At 38.2% G+C, this 21,026-nt stretch overlaps 2 protein-coding genes across 3 annotated transcripts in view; one reads left to right on the top strand and one right to left on the bottom strand.

Annotated features, from left to right (window-relative positions):
• Nucleotides 1-21,026, top strand: part of KCNIP1 (potassium voltage-gated channel interacting protein 1) — a 338,371-nt gene that overhangs the window by 11,870 nt on the left and 305,475 nt on the right. The window lies entirely within an intron of this gene.
• KCNMB1 (potassium calcium-activated channel subfamily M regulatory beta subunit 1) lies at nucleotides 5,978-15,641 on the bottom strand. The gene is made up of 4 exons (XM_002187697.6): nucleotides 15,374-15,641; nucleotides 10,364-10,529; nucleotides 8,761-8,956; nucleotides 5,978-7,278 (listed from the first exon to the last, which is right to left on the bottom strand). Exons 2-4 carry the CDS (start codon nucleotides 10,498-10,500, stop codon nucleotides 7,009-7,011), a joined length of 603 nt encoding a protein of 200 aa, XP_002187733.1. The 5' UTR covers nucleotides 10,501-10,529; nucleotides 15,374-15,641; the 3' UTR covers nucleotides 5,978-7,008.

Here is a 21,026-nt window from a genome sequence, read left to right as displayed (position 1 = left end):
TTCTATGTAGATAAATTCTGTGCAACCGTGGACATAAAGAGCATTAACTTTCAGAATATAAAGTGACAGAACACACATGTTGCTAATGTTGTTCCAAGAGAGTTACTGCAGGTTTTTATTCATAATTGTTAAAAAAAATTCCTGCTTTCCAGTGAAGAACCATCTAGGCATCAGACTTCTTGTAATGTTCCATTAAAGAGGAATATGAGACTACAGGAGTTCTTATTTTTTTGTGGGTTTGTTTTTTGTTTTTTGGTTTTTTTTTCTTTTCTTTTCTTTTTAGGCTGAGGACACGAAAGCTTCATGTCTTAGGTGTCCCATACTGATAAGCCAATGTTTTCATAGTGCAAACTGGATCTGGAGTCTTCTTCTGTGTAGCATGCCCTGCCTGTAGCCTGCCAACAGCTGTAGCTTGCTCAAGGGGCAGGCTGTGGTTGTGCCAGCCATCCCATAGCCTGCTGAATTATTTCACAGCCTGTGGCTGGAAATAGAATAATAGCATGGTTCTATGGCCTATTCATATGTCTATTATGGGACAAAAGATACATATTTCATGACTGACCTTGCCTGAAAGGTTCCCTTCTTTTCCTTGAAAAAGCAACAAAACAACCACCACCGTAAAAACACAACTTGCTTTAAACTCACCTAAACTGTCTGTTCTCAAGCTGCTCACCTACAAACACCACGAGTAGGACTTTGGGTTTATTTTTTTTATTTGGTTTGTGGGTTTTGTTTTCTTTTTAAAAGCTGTTTTAGCTCTTTTTTGCATTTCAGACGCCTTTTTGACATATTTATGCAGTACTTTTTTCATTCATGAAAGAACACATTTTTGAGATTGGAGTACATGATTGAGGGTGTTACATAACCTTCATGGTCAAGGTTGTGGTTCTTGTATTTCTATTGAAGATTTCCAGGACTTCTGTAGTGTTCATGTGCTTTTTCGTCCAGGCGAAATACCTTGATGCTATGGAAAGCAGCTCTTGGGTACAGTGTTGTGAGAGAATGTTTGAGGGAAAAAGCCCATCAATAAAACAGTTCTGTCATGCAGATGTTGTATGTTTTCTGACATAAAATACATTTTAGCTGTTTTCACTACTCTCTGAAGTATTTAGGATTTTCTAATATCTTTAAGCAAAGTTGATAATCATAATTTTGGAGCATATATAATAGTTTGGCCTTTTCAACAGCCTGTAATTTAAGAATGTTGCAAACACTCTTTATGTTTAGTTGTATTAGTATCTACTGGTGAAGCATCTGGTTTTTTATCCTCTTATATTAAGCCTTACTTATGCGACTAATAGTGTGATATCCCTGCAGTTTATGGATTCCATTGCCTTAAATCCTGTTCTCAAGATTGCCTCACCAGTTCAGTGTGATCTTCTATTTGCAATTTTTCTCTAGTTGTAGTTATATATGTTATATATTTAAATATACTAGTGCATATTTTAATGCCCTGGAAAAGCAGCTGATACTTTATCTGTTAAAAAGACCAAACTAGATTTCAGAAACTACTTTATCGTGTGACTTCTTGGAAGTAGATGTGCCAAAGATTGGGATTTGATCACTTGCATTCAATACCTTCTTGACCTATGCTCAAAATGAGGTATCACAGCAGCCCTGGCCTGAAGCTGCCACAGAGTCAGGAAGTTACCTGTGAGTCAGTTAAGTACTTGAGGCTTCTGCTGAAGTCAGCAATAACAGCACAGTTGACACCATTATTTCTCCTCACTGTGTTGTAAAAGGGATGGCTTTTCCTGAGCTGGTGCTTGGAATGCTGCAGGCTGAGGCGCAGCACTCTGAGCAGCTTACATAAGCAGCTCATGTCTGAGCCAAAATTTCACTTCACTTTTTTCATCTCCTCCTGTGACAGACCCAATCTTCTAATACACTACACTAGTGTACACTAGTCTGCTACACTGAGACCAAAGCATAGATGTCCTGTGCATAAAGCAGAGTCAGTAGGGCATTCTTAAAAGAACTGTATTCCTTCAGAAAATACAGAAAGAGAACTGAAGTTGTTCAGAAAATACTGGGGTAGCCATTTTGGGAGGAATAAAGCCACCTCGTGTAGTAAATAATTTCCTAAGCTTGTGCTGAGCATTTACTTAATGGATACTGGCAGTGTATTCTGAAAAAGGCTCCTGAGTGTGGCATGTTAAAACATCACAGAGTAGAAAGTGCCAGGAGTGTTACAGTTACTTGGGCAATGTTGTCCTATTCTCAGGCCAGTTAATCTGCTCCGAAGTATACTGCAAGAATACTCACTTGCAGATTAACCTATTTAGCATGCTGGGACTTTCTGAAAATCTGCCTGGAATTAGAAGAGGTAAGAAGTAGAATCTCAGAGCAGTTTTGGTTAGAAGTACCTTCAAGATCATCTCATTCCAACCCCTCTGCCTTGGGCTGGGACACCTTCCACTAGACCAAATTGCTCCAAGCCTTGTCCAGCCTGGCCATGGACACTTCCAGGGGTCCAGGGGCAGCCACAGCTTCTCTGGGCATGCTGTGCCAGTTCCTCCCCACCCTCACAGGGAGGAATTTCTTCCCAGTCTCCCGTGTAACTGTGCCCTCTGGCAGTAGGAAGCCATTCCCCCTTGTCCTGTCACTTCAGGCACTTTTCCAACCGTGCCCTATCCAGCTCTCTGAGAGCCCTGTTAGGTGCTGAAAGGGAGTCTTAAGTTCTCCCCTCTAAGGGTTCCGCTTCTCACGGCTGAACAATCCCTACTGTCTTACAAAGGGTAACTGCCTCCAATCAATCCTTAGAATTATTTTTCCTGTATTAGTGGAAATACAGGAATTTTTGTAACTTCAACCCAGCTTTTAAATTTGGAGTTAACATAGTTAACTATAAATACTATTTTCTTTCTATTATCAAAATTACCGAAAGTAATATATCTGAATTATTTTGTGTGGCTTCTGAACAGTGAATAGAGACCCTAAATTGTTAAAGTTTTTCCTCATTTCCTTATTTAAAAAAGCCCAAACAAAAACCCCCAAAGAAATAAAAAACTAAAAACCAATAAACTAACCAAACTCTTCCCTTGCCCCCTTCAAATCCCCTAAACCAAAAAATTAGCACAAAGTTCCAGTTACTCAGTTGGAAGGCATTTTGTCTAGTGCCATGGGTTTATACAAGTGAGCAATCTCTGAGGATTGACACCTTCTCGATGATATCTGCCCTGTTGCTGCTTTGAGGACCAGGTAATAAAATAGCACAAATTAGCAGAATACTGAACTCAAAATTGTCAGAGGTAGTCAGAAGGTACCTGCTATTGTTTAGGCACAGCAAGGACATGCTGATGATTCACAGATGGCTTCTCAGCAAGTTAGTGCAGATTCTTCTTCAGCTCCCATTGTTGCTGCCTCATCAAATTTGGTGAAACATTATCTTATTTCAAGCTGATGAAATCTGAATCTAATCCAGAAAACTAGCTTCTTTTAACAAACTTTTGCAATTGTTTTCTTGGTGGTGGATTTTGGGGCTTCTTTTTTTTGGCCTAGGAGGAATGCTAGTTTCCTCAATAATACTGCTGTAACTTTTGTCCTTTTTCATCTTCCAACGCAATCACCATGACCAAATCTTATTTGGCATCAAGAAGAAAAACTACTTGTGAGCGTGCTCTGCACTTGAATAATGGGACTTGTAATAGTTTCAGGAAAACACTATTACTCATATAGATATATAAAGGGCCTGTACAACTAAAGTATTCATCAGGGTATAAAAATCTATCCAAGTTCTTCCTGTGCTCCTTATAATTTCCAGTCAGCTCAAGCACTATTTCTGTGGTCTCAGCATCAATGCTGGTGAAAATGATGTATAGTCAAACAGATTTCAAGGATGAATTTAATCTTCAGCTGCTTGTGCTGCTGCTTTCTTTCTGCTCACAGGAGTTTTAATGCTTAATATATACCTTGATCATCTACTCTGCCTTAAGAAAGTGAGTTATGTAAGTGCAGTGGTCACTGCTTGTATGGAAGCTATTCTCATAGAAGGTGTTTTTCTGGATCTCAGAAAAACAGCGTTTTTAATCTGATTGACTTTATGGTATAATCCAATAATATGAAAAAAACCCCAACCAAACAGGAACCCCTCCAAAGGTTATATTGCCTCTTGTGTGCTTGTAAGGAGCATAGAGTGTGTTATTAAAACTTCAGTGTAGTGAATTATTTTATCTACTTTTGTAGATGAAAAAATAATAGAAAAATTGAGAGGTTCAAAAGAGTAATTCATCAACCTCATACACTGGTAAAACAAGTAGTTTTGAAGTTAAGTGAATGTGTGAAGGAAAAAGAATATCTGACTTTGATATTTCAAAGATGTAGAAAATAACCAGCACTCTACACATCAGCAAAGCATTATTTAAAAACAAGAAGAGTCTTCTGTGGCGTCTATACATTTTGTTTTCTGCAATAGATTATTTGGCTTTTCACATTAGCATCCCATTTCAAACAAAAGAGGAAGCTGTGTTTGGCAAAAATCCAGAAAAATGGAGTTTCCCAATTTGTGTGTGATTTTTCCCTCTGCACAGCTGTTTTTACTTGGAATATTTCTTGTCCAAATAGGAGATTTTACTTTGCTAGAGGAAAGAATTTGTGGAAGGTTTTTCTTCAGGTACTTGCAATGGGTATGAGTTGGAGGGAAATAACCATTTTTATGTAACAATTGTCTCGCTTTATTTTGGCAGAGGTAAGTCTGGAGGTCTGTTATTCAGGTTGCATTCTGAATAAATTTTCATCTGCTACTAAGAGGGATAACTGTAATTAGGGAGGTGAGGAGGATATGGCTGTAGGGTGTGGCCTTGGGAAGCCAAGGGCACATTTGAGAGCAGTTACTCCTGGTCTTCATGTTTCATGCTGAGTTCTGAGCTCAGCAAGATCACAAATTTCTGCTCTTCAAACGCAAGTCACTAACTGCTGAATGAGTGAAGCCACAAGGTCTGCCAGCAACATCCAGCCTTCATCAATCTCTGCTGAGCTGGGAGGGCAGCAAAGGGATGGGTTACAAATTTGTTGGACTGAGTGCAGTCATGAGCAAGTTCTACTTTGCAATCTGGAGAGTCTTTTTAAAACTGCTTACCTCACTTCTGCCTCAGCTTTTTATGAACTAACAAAGCAGGTTCTTTTTCCCTTCCCATCCAGTTTGGTCACCCAAACCATCTGTACCTGTGCCAGCTGAACTTTCCTGGAATGAAAGAGGTTTGAGTTGTAAATACACACAACTTCTGATGCATGTCACAAAAGTATTGTGTGAGGATTTACTTTCCTCCTTGTGGACATAGTTCTCCTATATTAATTTTTGGGAGTTAGCTTTTAAAAAATACTTTAGCAGTCACTTCCTTTCATTTGCTGATCATAGTGGAAAGCAAACTCTGACATTGTTTTGTTAGTAATGTTGGAGAATTCATCTATGGGGTTAATAGTTCAGCCTTTCTTACGATAAATAATACAGAATTGTACCACATTAATGAGAATAATTGAAGTGTAATGTAATTAAATTTGTATCTAAGCCCTGAAACTTCCTGTGAATGATAGCTCCTACTGGTTCAACTGTGTGGTGAAAAAGCTTGTACCAGTTTTGTCCCAGATGACAGTCAAATGCAGTTTGCAGGAAGTTATCTCATGTTCCACCTGTGTCCAATGGCAATTTGAAATTTGGCTGAGAGAAACAGTTCTTTTCAGATAAAGGAGAAAGTCTCTCTTTGTGCATCAGAGCATTCCTAGAAGTCCTGACTCTGGAAACAAATATATCTCTTTTGTGAAATATCTTGATACTAGGCATGTAAACTTCTGTGGTTACTTTGGCTTGCTGTATTTATTAAGACATCACAGATGCATTTTACTTGTTATGGTTTAAGAATGGTATTCCTCAATTGGAAACACTGCAAAGCATGAGTTGCTTGCTCGCTCCCCTCTCCTCTTCCCAACTTTGATGATCTGGAGAGGAGAACTGGAGGCACATAAGGCAAAGATCATGGGCTGCGGTAAGAACAATTTACTGGAAACGGCAATGAATAGACAACGAACAGTAACAGCAACAATACTAATAAAGAGTGTACAAGAAACGATTTGCACCCAAGTTCACACCCCCGACAATACCCAACCATTCTCTCTGCCTGCTAACTGAGCTGGCAGGCAGCCAGTTCTTAGAAAAGGAGGTGAGGTGCTACAGAGTAAGCTCTGGGTCCTGGCCATGCCCCCTCCTGGCTCCTGGAGAAATTAAACCTGTCTTATCCAGAACCAGGACACTACATTCTTTATATCATACCTTTCTTTTTGTATCAGTTTGATAATCTATGCAAATGGCAGCCTAGCCTTCCCTGAGTGGCACACATGTCTCAAATAAGGCAAGGCTAAGATTTGAGTTAAATAGAAAAATATACTTTTAGTATAGGCTTCTTTACCATACCCTGTAATTTCTGCGTATATTTCTAGATATACAATTGGTGTCAGATGATTAGAGTGCAAATTTTTTAAAGTCTCTGTATTTTTGTTTTGAGGGGCTTTCTCCCTTCCCTTTCCCAAAAGCAGAGAGATCCATGATAAAAAAATACACCTTTTTGCATGATAACAAAGCTATTTTTCTCAACAGATGTGTATGCCATGAGAACATACCATATTGGTGTAGAGGGTATAAAGGGTGTGTCTGCCAGTGATGATGTATACGGATGTGGCACCAACCAGGCAGAAAATTAGCACCCCATCTAAAATGTGGAAGAAGAGTTTAGTAGTAAATGTGCATTATAACTTTGTAAAGCAGCTCTACCTTCTAAAGCCCAAGGAAACAATAGAGAGTAACTAAGTCTGTGTGTATTTTCACGCATCCCTGGGAATCAGTTTTATATTTTGTCCTTGTGTAATGGATTTCCATCCATAGCGGTTGCTATTCAATATTTTGGAATGCCTGCCCTTGAATTGACACCTGGTATATTGAGTCACAAAATGCCAGTAAGACAGGCAGAACAAATGCATCTTAATATCTTCCAACAATCTATGCTAGATATGTATTTTTTACTGCCAAGCAGAAAGAACAGAAACATACTGACTAATTTTTACCAGAAAAACAATCAGACATCCACCAGTAAACATGAGTGTAGGCCAGAGGAAAGCAAAGAGGAGAGCTTTTGCGGGATAAAGTCTGCTTAAAATGACGTTGGTCTGTGTTCCTCCTGGGTCATAGTAACATGGGAAAGTCTGGTATTTTTTGAAATTGCTTGCAATTATTTCTATTCGTGCCTTAACTTCTTTAGAGTTCTCCAACTTGTCTGGGACGTATGAGCACTGAAATAAGAAATCAAAGTGATTCATTATAACAATACTCCAATACAAAGTTTTTAGTTAAGTCAGACTGAGGGAAAAAATCATGCTCTTACTGAAAAAATCCTCTGTGGTTTGGCATCCCTGGACATTGTCTTGGTTTCGTTATGCCCATTTACCAGGCCCCCCTTCCCTGTTTCCATCAGTCTATGCCCCCGGTCTTCAGATTTACAGATTGGAGTTATGTTGTTGGAAATCAATAACATGCATGCTGAAAAAAACCCTGCAGTCTTTGGCACTGTCACTTCATTATTACAGTGCCAAACTCCAGTTCCTAACAGAGCTTCTAGGCACTACCACAGCAGGAAAGTGTTCGTTGTGCAGAAATTCACACTGGCTTGTCAGTGTGCACAAGAATGAAGTTGTTTCACTGTACATCTCTGGTTGTAAGTAGTAGAAAAATACAAGCATGGCTGTTGGAGGCTTCCTATTTGTCTTTGTAAAACAAAACTATTTTGACTTGTAGTAATAATTCAGAGTTACTTAGATTTCAGTGGAAATAGAGTTTGAAGCAGTAATTTTTTGGTTTGTTGTTCATAAACTTTTTCTGCAGTATTATTTTGTGTATATAATAATGCTTCAATATACTAAACTGGAACCTGGCCAAGGGAAAAGCGGGGATGGTTCCTGACCTGAAAATTTTACTTGCATTAGTACAATTAGACAGGACATCAAGAAGTTGCCTCCCCTTGCAGTGAACAAGGCTCTTGTTTCCATCTATGGTCAGTAATTTCTGTTTGCTCATTCATTGTATGTAGCTTTCCCTGAGACAGTCATTATAAAGACAGGTATTAGCTAGAAAAATTCTCTTCAGCTTAAGTATTTTATGCTATTGGGTTTGCACTGGGGGAAGCTCTGATCTATATAAATACTTTGCACTTGTAATCTCAGCATGTTTGTTCTGGATTCTTAAAGTACTTCAGTCTTGGGCATCCAAGATCTCAATTTTCACTGATTTGTTTATTTGTTCTGTCTAAAATGTGCATCATGTTGCAATTTTCTCCTTCTTTATTCCCTGCTTCATAATATACACTTAAAAACCAAGTAAAATTGGGATTTGTTCTCTTACTTTGGATAGTTTTAAACTTTATGTCTCTCCTCATTCAACAAGGAAGTGAGCAAGCCACAGTTTATAATCCATTTGTTAAAATGGGTCTTCAACTGAGAGGCTTTCATATTTTAAAATGTTCATAGGTGTTCTATATTCGTATTGCTGTAATTCCTTTAAAAGTATTAACTTAATATTTAATGCAATATTTAAAAGAAAATAAACTGTAGTTTCTGGAATGTTTTAAAATTGCCTTGGTGTAAGCTCAGACAATAACATGTAAAAGATGAGTTACTCCTGCTGTTACTGTGCTGCTTGGTTTAAAAACTATCAGCCCCTCCCCTTAAAGGCGTTTTAGATGTAGCAAAGAATGAGTATGCAATCTGTGTTGTAAGTACCTTAGGATTTCTTTCCAGTGTATCTTCAGTCTGGTAGAGCATAACCTCCTGTCCTGAGGCTGTCAGATTAACCCACACTTGTAGACAAGGATAAGGAAAGATTTCCTCATCCTCTGGGCCTTTGCTATTTGGGCAGAAAACTTTGTCCTTGATGTTGGCTTTGAGTACCTTGCACACAGTTTCTGTTGTCCAAACACTACAAAAACAAAACAAAAGGTATTCCTTTGAAGCTCATCAGAAGCATCTGTTGTGAGTTGCATGTGAAAACACATCTATGTGTGCTGGCTTGGCTGGAGTTCATAGCTGCTCCATCCTGCTGTGAATAAACTGTGCCCACCCTGAATCTGTTGCTACATCTGGAGAAGGTCTGCTGTAGTGAGTAAGTTGAGGAAAACAGTTTTGTTGTTGTTTTTTATGCATTCTGTGGTTTTCAGTTAGATTCTGACCTCCCCATCTGTAACTGGCTTCATGTTATTCAAGAAAGAAATATTGCTATTGCTTTTAAAATTTGGTAGTAAATACCTGGAATTCAGTACACTTCATGTCCCAGAAATATTTTTGACTGATTTTATTCAATAAGTCTCAGAACTCAGATCTGTTTTCCCCACTTTTCTTTATTACGTGGGCCTCTTACATAAAGAAGTAGCAGGATTTTGTCTGGAAAATATTAATTTTTACTGTTGCTTATCTGTTTTTCTCCAGAGTTACTTTTCTGTTATTGATAACACATTAAACTTTGCTCACAGAAGTATACTTTGGTGTCAGAGAAAGTTGAGAAACAGTCTCACTCCAGTTCTTGTGAAACTACTCTTGATACATATATCCATCTTCTGCAATGTACTCTGGAGGCAGAAAAATAAATATGTGAATTACTCTGTTTTAAAGAGAATGTATTTCAAATAGTTTTGAGATTAAAGGTGCTCTAGCAAGAAGAATGAGGTGGATGTCCTTGCTTTCTCTCTCATGATCTTGAAATATGAAAGTGGGCTGCAGTCCTTGCCTTGTTACTTTGATATTTTGCAATTTGATTTTGTGTGTGTAGGCAGAACTTGCAAAATTAAATAAAAGGGTGGGCATAAGTAGCTCCTTCAGTGTTCGTTATGTTCTGTAATATTTGGTGTGGCACACTGGGTTGTTGAAGGTGCTCATTTCTTATGATGGTTAATTTGGAAGTAAGGTAACAGATTCTTGAGTGAACAATTTTACCATGACTTCTGTTGCTCAAGACAACATTATTAAACAAGACTCTCTCCTGCCCATGAAATAGCTTTTTTTTAACTGTTTCTATTTATGCAAGACTTGGCTTTTCATTGTCAAGATTTGATAAACATGGTTGGCATTTTGATTCTACAGCAAATGTTTTGATTTAGTCTGTTTTGTTTAGCCCTGAGGAGATTAATTTCCCTCTTTTTTGTGCTCAGTTATGCCTGATGAATTCTTGGCACACTTTCTTCCTCTTCTGTTTAAATCCTTATGAGCTCTTTGAGAGCACTTTGTCTCTTGTAGAATGTACTTATGTATATTTTATCACTGTTTTAATTATTGTATATGATGCTACAGGAAAGAGAATAGCTTTGTTTCATAAACAAATGGCTTTTATTACCTCTTAGTGTAAAATGGCACAATGGTGATCCCAATAAAAAAGTACATCATCACGGAGCATGCAACCATTCCCAGTCCGAGGCATAGCGCTCTTGTCTCCCCTCGCTTTTGTGCAGTCACCAACTTCTTTCCCAGCATGATTTAGAGTTGTGAAACTTGAACAACCTCTTTTTGGTACAAAATAAAATACAGAAAGGAAAAGAAAATATGACAGTCATTGAAGTTATATAACAGGTTTCTGAAATATAATATAATAGGTGGCAGAACAGCCCCATTTTTGCAAAAACTAGAACTAAAAAACTCCAACCAAACTTGCTGTGTTTTTTTGTTATTGTTAGACTCTCCTTTTACTGTTTAAATTTACCGTGTAGTACCTTAAGAAGTGTGTGTGTGTGTGTAAGCCAGGAGACAAGGTAGGAAAAGCTGGTAACTTCTGGGGAGAATTCTGTTAACATTCCAGTTGTTCTCAGACTTAATTCAGTTTATGTTACTGCTTCTCTAAAGTTAGAGTTGTTTTGCTGTATATTGGTAAAGGCTGCATGAAGGGAAAACCTTCCCAGAGCAGAAACCTTTATACATTATGTGTTTTCTTCTGGAGTAGTTTGAAATGGTGTTTTCTTATTTAGAAATAACTGAAATAATTAAAAATCTAGCATTTGAGATTTCTGACTTCTCCATGTTTGCTTGGCCTTGTCAATTCAGAGGTGCTCCAAACCTGCTGTCCGAGGAGTGTTGGTGTCTGACTCTGGAGAACTAACTCTTGGGCAGAGCTGTCTAAACCTGAGCTCAGAATTGACTGGTATTAGCCCCTCCACTCCCTTGACAAAAAGCATTTCAAATGATCCATGTTTTGTTGATGAGAATCTGAAAATTATTGCCATGAGTCCATATGCCATTGAATCATTATGAGTGACGTATAGTTTTCTATAGAAATAGTCCAGAACTTTCACTGCAAGTTCAACCCATCACCAGTATCTGCTGCACTGACAGCTGTGATTGGTGGTATGTGGAGCTTTGTTTTTTCATGAAAACATGGCAAAAGCTGTTTTTATGGAAATGACAAGACTGGCAAGATTTGTATGGCCTTTTTGGAGATAAGAGAGGAAAGCAGAGCAAAAGGAGAAAAAAAAAAAAAAGAGAGTCATGCCAAATTAGTTTTCCTTTCTGTTCTGCACACAAGGCAGTGGAGCACAGCTTTAGGCAGTGCTTTTTCAGGATTTTAGTTTCAGGTGTGTGCAACTTTTCAGTGTTTATCCCTACTGGCTGGCCTTCAGGATGGCATAGCGCCTGCCTAAATCCGCCTGTGTTCAGACTTAGATTTATATACAGTGTAAGACAAGCACAAACCAAAGTTAGCAAATAGGCTCTTCAGGTTATCTGTGAACAGACGTTCTCCAGCTGCTACAGGCTGGCAGAGCTGTGGTGTGACTGCAAGTGGGGGACCATGCTGAATTTGGTGAAAGATGAAACAGCCCTCAAAGCTATGAGCATCAGCTCTTAAAGGAATGACTAGAAATATATTGTGAATCTTCTTTCCTTTCCTGCTGTTTCTGGTTTTCCCTGGTAAAAGTGCCTTACTTTGATTGTTTAATGATCAAAGGAAAAAGGTATTTGAAAATTAACATCCTACTGCTATAACATCTGAATGTTAGTTCTCTTAGCAATAAAAATATAGATGTCTGTGGACAGTAAAACTCCTTTGGTCATTTAGCAAAACTTGTGGTTAGTTGCAGATTTTAAGAATACATTTTGAATTTGGTAGTATTTGATATCATCAAAGTAGAAGGCTGGTTTTAGGTGTCCCTAGAAATTAAACGAGTTATTTTTAGAATACTGAATTTTGTCCACTTTCATATTTAAGCCCACTTTAAATAAAACATCCACATCCACTGTGAATTTTGCATACAGCATTTTGAGAGGAATTGTTTTTCTGATGATCACAGATAATTCAGTGGTGCTGTAAGAGGCATCTCAATTTGCAAATTGCCATAGTCTGCTTGTATGCCAGCCACACGTGCAGTGGATATACCACTAAACTCATTCTCCTAACAATCTAAAACTAGCAGACCACCTCTTTAAGACACATAAGGAGCTTGTATGTGTAAATAGGAAATTTTTCTGAAGTGGCCCAGAGGATAAATGCAGTGTTGTTCCCCATCCTGACCCCAGAGAGACTGCCTGACCCTTGCTCTCTGCAAGGGCTGCTAAGTGATGCTGTTTGCTTTTGTTTCCCCAGTTCAGATAACTGCTTCACCCCAAAGGGAATAAGGACATGTAAATTATGCAGAGAATGTTAACAAGAAAGATTCGTCTAAAAATACCGCCCTGAGGGCTTTTATAGACATAAAAAATAACCAACTAGGTCTTCAGGCAATGTAAAACAGGGATGCTTACATCATTGTTGTGTTGCTGTAGCAAATAAGCTGTAAATGAGGTCCCTAAAACTGAAATATACATTTTCTGGTGCTTTTTTTTCTTTTTTCTTTCAAATGTACAAGACCAGAAAAATCTGTAACATTATTTCATGCATGTGCAGAACAATTTAAGAGGAAACACCGGACTGCAAAGGAAACCCATGTGCTTTTTTTTTTTTTTCTTTCTTACATAAACATTCCTGTGAATTAATGCTGAAAATACTTAATTTTCTGGCTGTCAAGGCAAAGCAAAGTTGCATACATATAGAAAAACATATTTACTTGGAGTTTCTTCATTGTTTTAAAGGTTAATTTTTTTTTTCTGATTAAAAGTATCTTCTGTCTCCTTGCTCTGTCTGTATATATTAGAAGGAGCAATGAAATAGCTGGTTTAGTGTTTCCTCTGACAAAACCATTAAATATTTTAAAATTAAACATTACAGAAGACTTGATTGGCCCAGGAAGTCTTGAGTAAAATTGAATTGGAAGATGCTGAAGTGTACAAAGCAAGGCTTAGTCCAGCCTTCAAGAGAAAATGTAAATGTATTTTTGTACTGCAGATTTTATGCAATATTATTTTATACATTCCATACCTATTAGGAATTTATAAACTGCAAATGTTTTGATAATATTCCCTCTACCTAATCTTTTTCAATCCAGTTAAACTATACAGTACATTAGCTGTGCATTTTCGATGTATAATAATTGCATTTGTAGCTGCTAGTGATAATTTTAGGGATGCCATCCTCTCAGGTTTCAAATAGTCCACTATTTTAATTAGAGAGGTACTTGATATTGTTAGGAAGTCTCTACCTCCTCCTACTGTCCCATCTTTTGAGGAGTTTCCAGTGGTGTGACTTCAGATGGGACCTCTCTCTCAAGCTATTCCAGACTGCTCTTAATTTGGGTAAGATACAAGTAGCACTGATGAATTTACCTTGCCTGCAGAAGAAAGGCTGGTAATTCCCTCTATTGAATTTAAGTTGGGAATAAGTATTAACAGTGAGATAGTGTTGTGGTTTTGTGGTTTGGTTTTTCTTTGAGCTGATTTATCCCACACTATATGGTGAATCTTCAGGGAATATTTCTGTATTGCTTTCAGATGAACATGTTCTAATACAGCATCATACAAGAAGAGTGGTGCAAGTCATCCACATCTCTAAAGTGATGAGGACTTTTTAAACAGGCCTGTACCTGTTGGCCTCTATTGCTTTTGCATGCAAAACAGCCATTCGTTTTCCCTGTCAAATGCCAACTTAAGCCACCTGGTTGTATTGTCAAAACACCTTGTATAGATAAAATAAAAATTGCCAGCTTTGCTGGATTTGTAATAGGAGCACAGTACTTGGTGACAGTTTGTTGGCCAAATGCTTCTTGTGAGAGCCAATAGGTAAAAGTTTTAGATTTATAAATATGAGCTCTGTACCAGTTATGTTACTGGAATAGTGCTCATATTTACATACTTAGGACTCTCTCTAGGTAGAGTTAGTTGGATCATTCACACTTGCTTATCTGTGTTTCCATGGGTACTTCAGCTCTGCTTAGATTCTTCCTTTCTGTTTCAATCCTATGTTCATCATTTTCTCATCTGCTGCCCCACCACTTACAACAGGCTGTAGTCAAAACTGCATTTCTGTTAGCACTTTCTTTCCCTTTGCCCAGTCTCTAGTAGTTACAGGCATTTCTTGCTGGTCCTGGGGAAGTGCTGTGGACAGGGAACATCAGTTTTTTCATTACTTAATAAGCTTTCTGTGTGTGTGGGACCACAAATACTGTATGTTACAGAATGAGGTGATGCTGAGCCTTCGTGGAAGAGTGCACAGAAAAATTTCTTATTCAGTTGTGTTGGAAACCCGAAACAGCAATATTTTTACTGTGTAACATGATACAACTGTTTATTTTATGAAATACGCTGTATAATTTTGCTTTATTACTGAACTGTTTACCAGATGTACCACTAGAGTGAATTAAAGAAGTTAGATTTTTAATTGTCTAAAAACACACACAGTTGTTTAAGACTAATTCTCTTAGCTTTTAAGCATGGTGATTCTTAGAAAACAAAAAAATGGGGGAGAAAAAGAGAGCAGTTACTTGCTTCGTTCAGCTGTTCTGAAATCTTTCTGGGGTACTTTTTCCTTTGATTCTGTGCTGTAGAGAGCTGCACAGAAGGAATCAGTTTAGGAGCAGATTTATGGGAAGTCTTCAGAAGTTCGTGTGCCTGGTTCCTCTCTAACTTAGGGGTAGGTAAGCACCTTAGGATCTCTAGAGTAATACTGAACACCCAAAGCCATGAAACTTCTAAGAGCAAAAGTGCATTTACCATTAAAATAAATAAGAACTATGGTTTTACAAGAGCTACAGGCTCTTAATTTGTGAAAATATTATTGTTACCTTTGCTAACAGTTGTGAAGAATTATCAGATTGCATCCAGTTACAAAAGAGAGAACTCAATCTGCATGCTACAGAAAAGTTATCTGCCCTGTCCTCCATACTGCTGCAGATATAGAAAGCCTTTTGCTTCCCAAAACACTGTACATTTAAAAACACAAAGCTATAACATGCTCCCAAGGAAAAGAGTTGTCTAGAAATATACTCACAGTTTTTGATGAAATGCTGCTTTCTCTGATGAAAAAGTCTGTTACATGACAGACTTGGGATAGTAGTGGAGCTCAGAGCTGAAACGGATTTTTTTTCTCTTTCCTGTACGTTGCTGGGTTTGCTTTGCTGTGGCTGAACTCCTAACTTAATTCCCCTATTACAAAGCCTTTTGTAACCATAAATGGTAAGGTATGAAAGAGCACTGTCCTTTGAGAAATTAATTGCTGGGAACCAGGAAGTCACAATACTAAGACTAAGCTTTCTCATACACTAGTGCCTTTACGACGCATTCCGGTGGATTTGTGTTAAGCTATGGGCCTACTCCATTTGTACAATTATTTTAGTTTAGAAATCTGACAGATCTTTTGGGTAAGATTTAAGGAATTGAACTGTATTGATGACCAATGGTATTGATTCTTAATAACCTGAGTCATTACTAGCTGCGTGGGAATGCTTTATTGCCACTATTTTCAGTGAGTTGGGATGCAACAGGTGCTGCAGTTCTGACTGTACATCAGAGCCTTATCGATAAGAACATCCATCATGCCATAGGTGCATTAGTGTCTAACGTGTTCCTCTAGCCAAAAAGCCAAGCCTATTTCTGGGACATAAAAACAGATAACTCCTGGCACAGAGCTTCAGAGAAGAGATTTTTTTTTTTTTTTTGAAACTCTATTATTGGGAGTCTAAAGGAATTCAAATGAGTTTAATCCAGCAGAATCATTAGGAGAGAACTGTAAGCAAGGGTATTTGCCCCTCCCTCCCCACTTCTTTAGTATCTCATAATTACCTGTTTCAGTTTAAGCTCTTCTTCTAAACTTGCTTTTGATAAAAGATTTGAAGTTGAAAAGCTCAGAATGTTCATGCTGTTCTAAGGTAACTGATTAATTTCTTTCAGTAGGAACCTTCTGTATTATTACAGATGCAAAAGAGAGCACACAGAGCTAACCTGGATTTAGATTTATGTCTGGTAGAGATTTACAGCTAAGTAAGAGGAAGTCTGCTACTATCATCTAGATTAGAAAGACTTATGATCATTGCAATTTTATAATACTTGAGGAATAATGTAGAGAAATTTTTTAAAATTACATTTGAAGTTTGGAAAAAAGAGCCTTATGAATAAAAGTTATTTCTGGATAAAACAGGATCTGATTGAGTGGAGTTTTTATCATTTTTAATGCTTAGTAATCAAGACTGGATATTTCAGAGAGGCAGTCTCTGCTGGCTCAAGGAATAGTCAGGCTTTTAATGAGGAATTTGTTGTAAGTGATTTTTGGGTTCTGTGATTCAGGGTTCAAAGTAGAATACAAGGTAAGCTGTGCTGAATGAAATTCATGAGTCTTTGAATTGAAGGTTTGTCCTCTGTCTCCTCTCCGTGTATGCCTTAACCCCAATGGCCAAAATAGATTTAATTTCAGTGATAATTTCCCATAATTCATGTAAAAAAGAGCAACGCCTCAACTTGGAAAATCTTGCCATATCTGTAAATTACTGAAGTAGTTGCACTCAAAATTGCCAGCCTCTAGAACTGCAAGTTCTGGCAAATCTGACAAAATTAAAAGAATTAATCTGACAAATTAAAAGAAAATAAGATATATTTCTGGGGATTTATTTTTCCTGTCGAGTGATAACTGAAGAAAAATTATGTGAGAGAAGTTACCTGGCTCTGAAAGAGACCTTATGTAAACGTAAGCATACAAGGATTGTAGCTTTTGCTTTGTAAATAAAAGTATAAGGAGACTGCAAACATTTTGGTAATGCCAGGGAACAAGAGCTTCTGGTGTTTATTTGCTGTACTGCTCTGCAGTGAGTACTTGCTGTTGTCCTTTTGGCACCATCTATATCACAGGGTGCTTTGTTCCAGCCCCTTTTGGTCCTCATGACTGTCTGTTGCAGGGGCATATTTGTCCAGAGAGTGCTTAACCCTCCCAAGGAATCCATCTGACTGCTGGAATGCTGAAGTTTCAAGAAAGTCTGGTTTGACTCCACATGCTACTAAACAGTTTGTTCTTGTGATGTCACATGAATTAAACTTATTCAGTGTTTGCAGCTGACCTGTTCCACATTAGGCTGCCCTGTGTAACAGGGGGTTCTTACTGGAAATCTGAGTCAGGTTATATGAATAATGTCTGCAGTCAAACAGAAGTTATATGAATTTGTAAGCTCTGAACTCCTTTTTGACTCTAATGTAAAAATAGTTCAGATGTTAGAAGGGGGGAAAGGGGAAAAAATAAAGATGTATCTTTCAATTGCTCAGAACTCTTTATTGAGTTCTTTTAATTTGATCATCCATAAGGGTTGTTTTCATACTAGGGCATAAGAAAAATTCATTGGCTATGAGATAAAGACGATTTAATAAGTATTGTCATTTAATTTCCAGGACTCTCTAATGCTTCTAAAGAATCACTAAGCTGTGAAATGAGCACAATTGTTCAGGCCTTCAGAGAACCCTGCAAAGTAATTATCTCTCCCTTCCCAAATGAAACATATTCATAGTGTAGTACATTGTCATATTTAATGGCCTTCATAAAAAGAAACTGTGGCTCTTGAACAAGGAACAGTGATATATTGAAAATTATAGGAGTCAGGAGCACAAGGGGCTAAATGTTGGCATGCATACGTCAAACACAGGCAAACTTGAGGACTGGCTGGTTCCTTTAAAGTAGCTACATTAACAAACTGTCTGCTGGATTTGCTGTTAACTCACCAATTTCGTGAGGGTTGAGAGTGTCCTCAGAATGTTTTACAGATACTTTGCCATGAATTTTGAATGGTTTGTTTAGCTTCCAACTTCACAGCATGGTGGTTATGAAGTTCTGATGACTCCCTGAGTGGAAGGCTGTTCTGTGGTGAGCCTCCCCTAGATGTGTCATACCTGCAGTAAAGCAAAATTGATGTTATTCCTCTTCAAAGTTACTGAGAACTCTCTAATGACTGTGTCTTGAAACTGAAGTTAGAGATGATTCTTAACTGTTTGCTGCATCCAACTGTCTGTGGGGACACATTGCTTTCAGAGAAAAGGGGCATGGTTTTCACTCAGAGAGTGAGTGCATATGTGCTTTTTCAGTCTGGATCTTGTGTGTGTAATCAGTTCTTAATAAGAACTTAATCCTTCAGGTAGAGGAGCCCTCCATGTTTAAAAAAAAAAAAAAAATCTAACCACCACCATAGAAAAACCCAACCCACAAAACTCATAAAACCAAACAAACTCACAACACAAAGTGAACATAGAAATGTGGATTTAGAAGTATTACATAATATTATTCTTTATCCTTTCTTTATTAGATGGGCACAAGGCGATAACTCCTTTGCCTAGCAAGGGAGAGATGATCGGTTGGGAGAAATGACTCTCACTTTTAAAGTTTAAAATGTTTATTAAATCTTAAAAAATACAGCAAAAGACTGAATAAGGAAAAATTTACAGCGCTGAGACCATGGAACTAAACTGCCATGTGCTCATCTACAAAATGGATGCTCTGCCTTTTGTACCCATGGCCCCTCCCACAGTCTTGTTAGTCAACTCTTCTCTGCTGTCCATTGGTGGAGATCACTTTCTTGCAACTTCACGGGAAGTCAGGTGTTGCCATGCTGTGCCTCCTAGTAACAAGCCTGCCCTGCCCCCAAGTGCCCCAGCTACCAAGGCCATCCAGTGACAACAATACAAAGGGGAGGGGAAAGAGGGTTATGGGGAGAACATACCACAATAATATACTATTCATCTATAAAACTTCTCTGAATATACATATAATATTCATCCCTTAATTGTGAGAGCCAATCACATTACCCATCTACAACACTGTCAACTGGCTTTGGCAAGTTTCTGCCCTGTTCTCTGCCCAGTGTAGTCAGAAGTACAAGGGAGGCATGGGGCTTGTTCCAAGACCATACCCTCTTCTACCTTACTCCTTTTATCTGCCACTGTGACTTGTACTATCTCACTGTTACATGCTGAGCTGTATCGATAGTAGCAAGCAAACCTGAATAGCAAATTTTCAGCATAGTCAGAAATTGGGGTTGTCTGATTTTGTTTGAGGGTATATCTCAGTCATGTTGTTATGAACAAGTTCATTGGTTTATGTGGTTAGAGTGGTTAATGCACTTGAAGTTAATTATGTTAATTTAATTGTTGTTAACTGTTAAACCCTTGTTTACCACCACTGTTGACTCCCTTACATACACTTTGGTTGTACCCCTTTACTGTACTTGTAACCCTTTTTGCATCCATTGGGTATTGCCTCAGCTGCTCCACAAAATGGCAACTGGAACATTTGTGGGAAATATGCAGATCAGGAAAAGTGCAAGAAAATCCAACAAAAGACCCTAGACACAATGAGCCAACCTAAAATTTGAACAACTAAGCAACTAGACCTACCAGCAAGAAGTCCCTGTACCCTACCAACATGGTTTCAAGTGTCACCATAACCTAAGTAGAACTGAGTCAGAGTGAGGACCCCAGCTGACGAGCCAAAAGATGTCTTCCTAGGCACTCCCATGAGGACGGAAGCCCCAGTGCTACTGTGAAGCAAAACTGTTCACCTCCTCCTCTGCATCGCCAAAGGGAGCAGTGGCAGTGTGTGCAACCCCTCGGGCCCCCACCCAGAGCTGATCACTTTAATAAAGGCATTCAAAAGGAATTGGTCTCCTTGCCCATTTATTTCAATGTAATATGTATTGTTGGAAACAATATAACTTTCAAATTTTTATTTTGTCTCTACAGTTAGTCTTGAGTTGACTTTGCCTTGGGGAAAATAATTTTCTTTAGTTTTTTCAATAGGTGTAGAATCACTCTAAGGGGATGGGCTTAACATACCAACAGACTGGGAGTAGCCCAAATATACCCAGAAAGATAAAAGGCCATAAATGAACTATCAACGTAACGTCAGAGGTTATCTATAAGTATCTACTCACAGATGCCGCCCTCTGGAAGAGGTGGAGACATCTGGTCTGGAAAAGACTGATAAGAAAATCGAAGAATGAAGATCTAATTAACATTGGAGGCGAGGAGATTTGGATCCAATGGGAAACTGAATATTGGGGTTTGCTCAACTGTGAACCAATGAACTTTGAAACAGTGCATCTCTATGGGTTTTGACTGTATAAAGTGGGGGGAAATCCTGCAAAAACATGTGTGCTTGAAATATTTTCCTTGCCACATCCTGGAGAAAAAATAAACTAATGCCTGGTTCTCTATAATTTCAAATATAGTGCTAGAGGCTTTTATTTTCTCCCTGATTTTTAATGACAGTAGTGTTCAACAGTTCAGGAATTAGCATTTATGTCTGTAACAGTGGTCTGTTAATCTTAATCCTCTCAAAACGTAGCACTAAGTTCAATGCTTTTGACTTGTCAAATCATCAGAGAGGTAGCAGTTTGTGATTCCCTCACAGATCTGCTGCTGCTGCAGTTCCTAGATGTGTTTTGGCTCTTAATAGAGTTGTCAGGGAATAAAAGTAGCTCTGAGTATTTTTTCCATTTTTTCAGTTGAGAAGTTCAAGTCTGGTAGAATACATACCACTCCTCTTCCATGCTCTACATTATGATCAAAATTAATATGGGAAATGTAGGTTAGTTTGTCATTAGCTGTCAGTTACATATGTTGCTCTAGGGCCAGTGGACATTCATCTTCTAATTGCAGCTTGTTTTGTTGTTCAT

Source organism: Taeniopygia guttata, chromosome 13 (assembly GCF_048771995.1).
Source record: "Taeniopygia guttata chromosome 13, bTaeGut7.mat, whole genome shotgun sequence".
NCBI classification, from domain to species: domain Eukaryota; kingdom Metazoa; phylum Chordata; class Aves; order Passeriformes; family Estrildidae; genus Taeniopygia; species Taeniopygia guttata.
The sequence above is the reverse complement of the archived record's forward strand: the minus strand, read 5'-3'. Positions and strand labels throughout refer to the sequence as shown.

What these genes read in the sequence shown, in the direction of transcription:
- KCNMB1 (XM_002187697.6), bottom strand. Translation starts at nt 10,500, where the DNA reads ATGCTGGGAAAGAAGTTGGTGACTGCACAAAAGCGAGGGGAGACAAGA. An exon ending in GTGCCATTTTACACTAAGAG is followed by an intron (nt 8,957 to 10,363) that starts GTAATAAAAGCC and finishes TTGTTTTTGTAG; the next exon opens with TGTTTGGACAACAGAAACTG. An exon ending in CACTGGAAAGAAATCCTAAG is followed by an intron (nt 7,279 to 8,760) that starts GTACTTACAACA and finishes TTCTTATTTCAG; the next exon opens with TGCTCATACGTCCCAGACAA.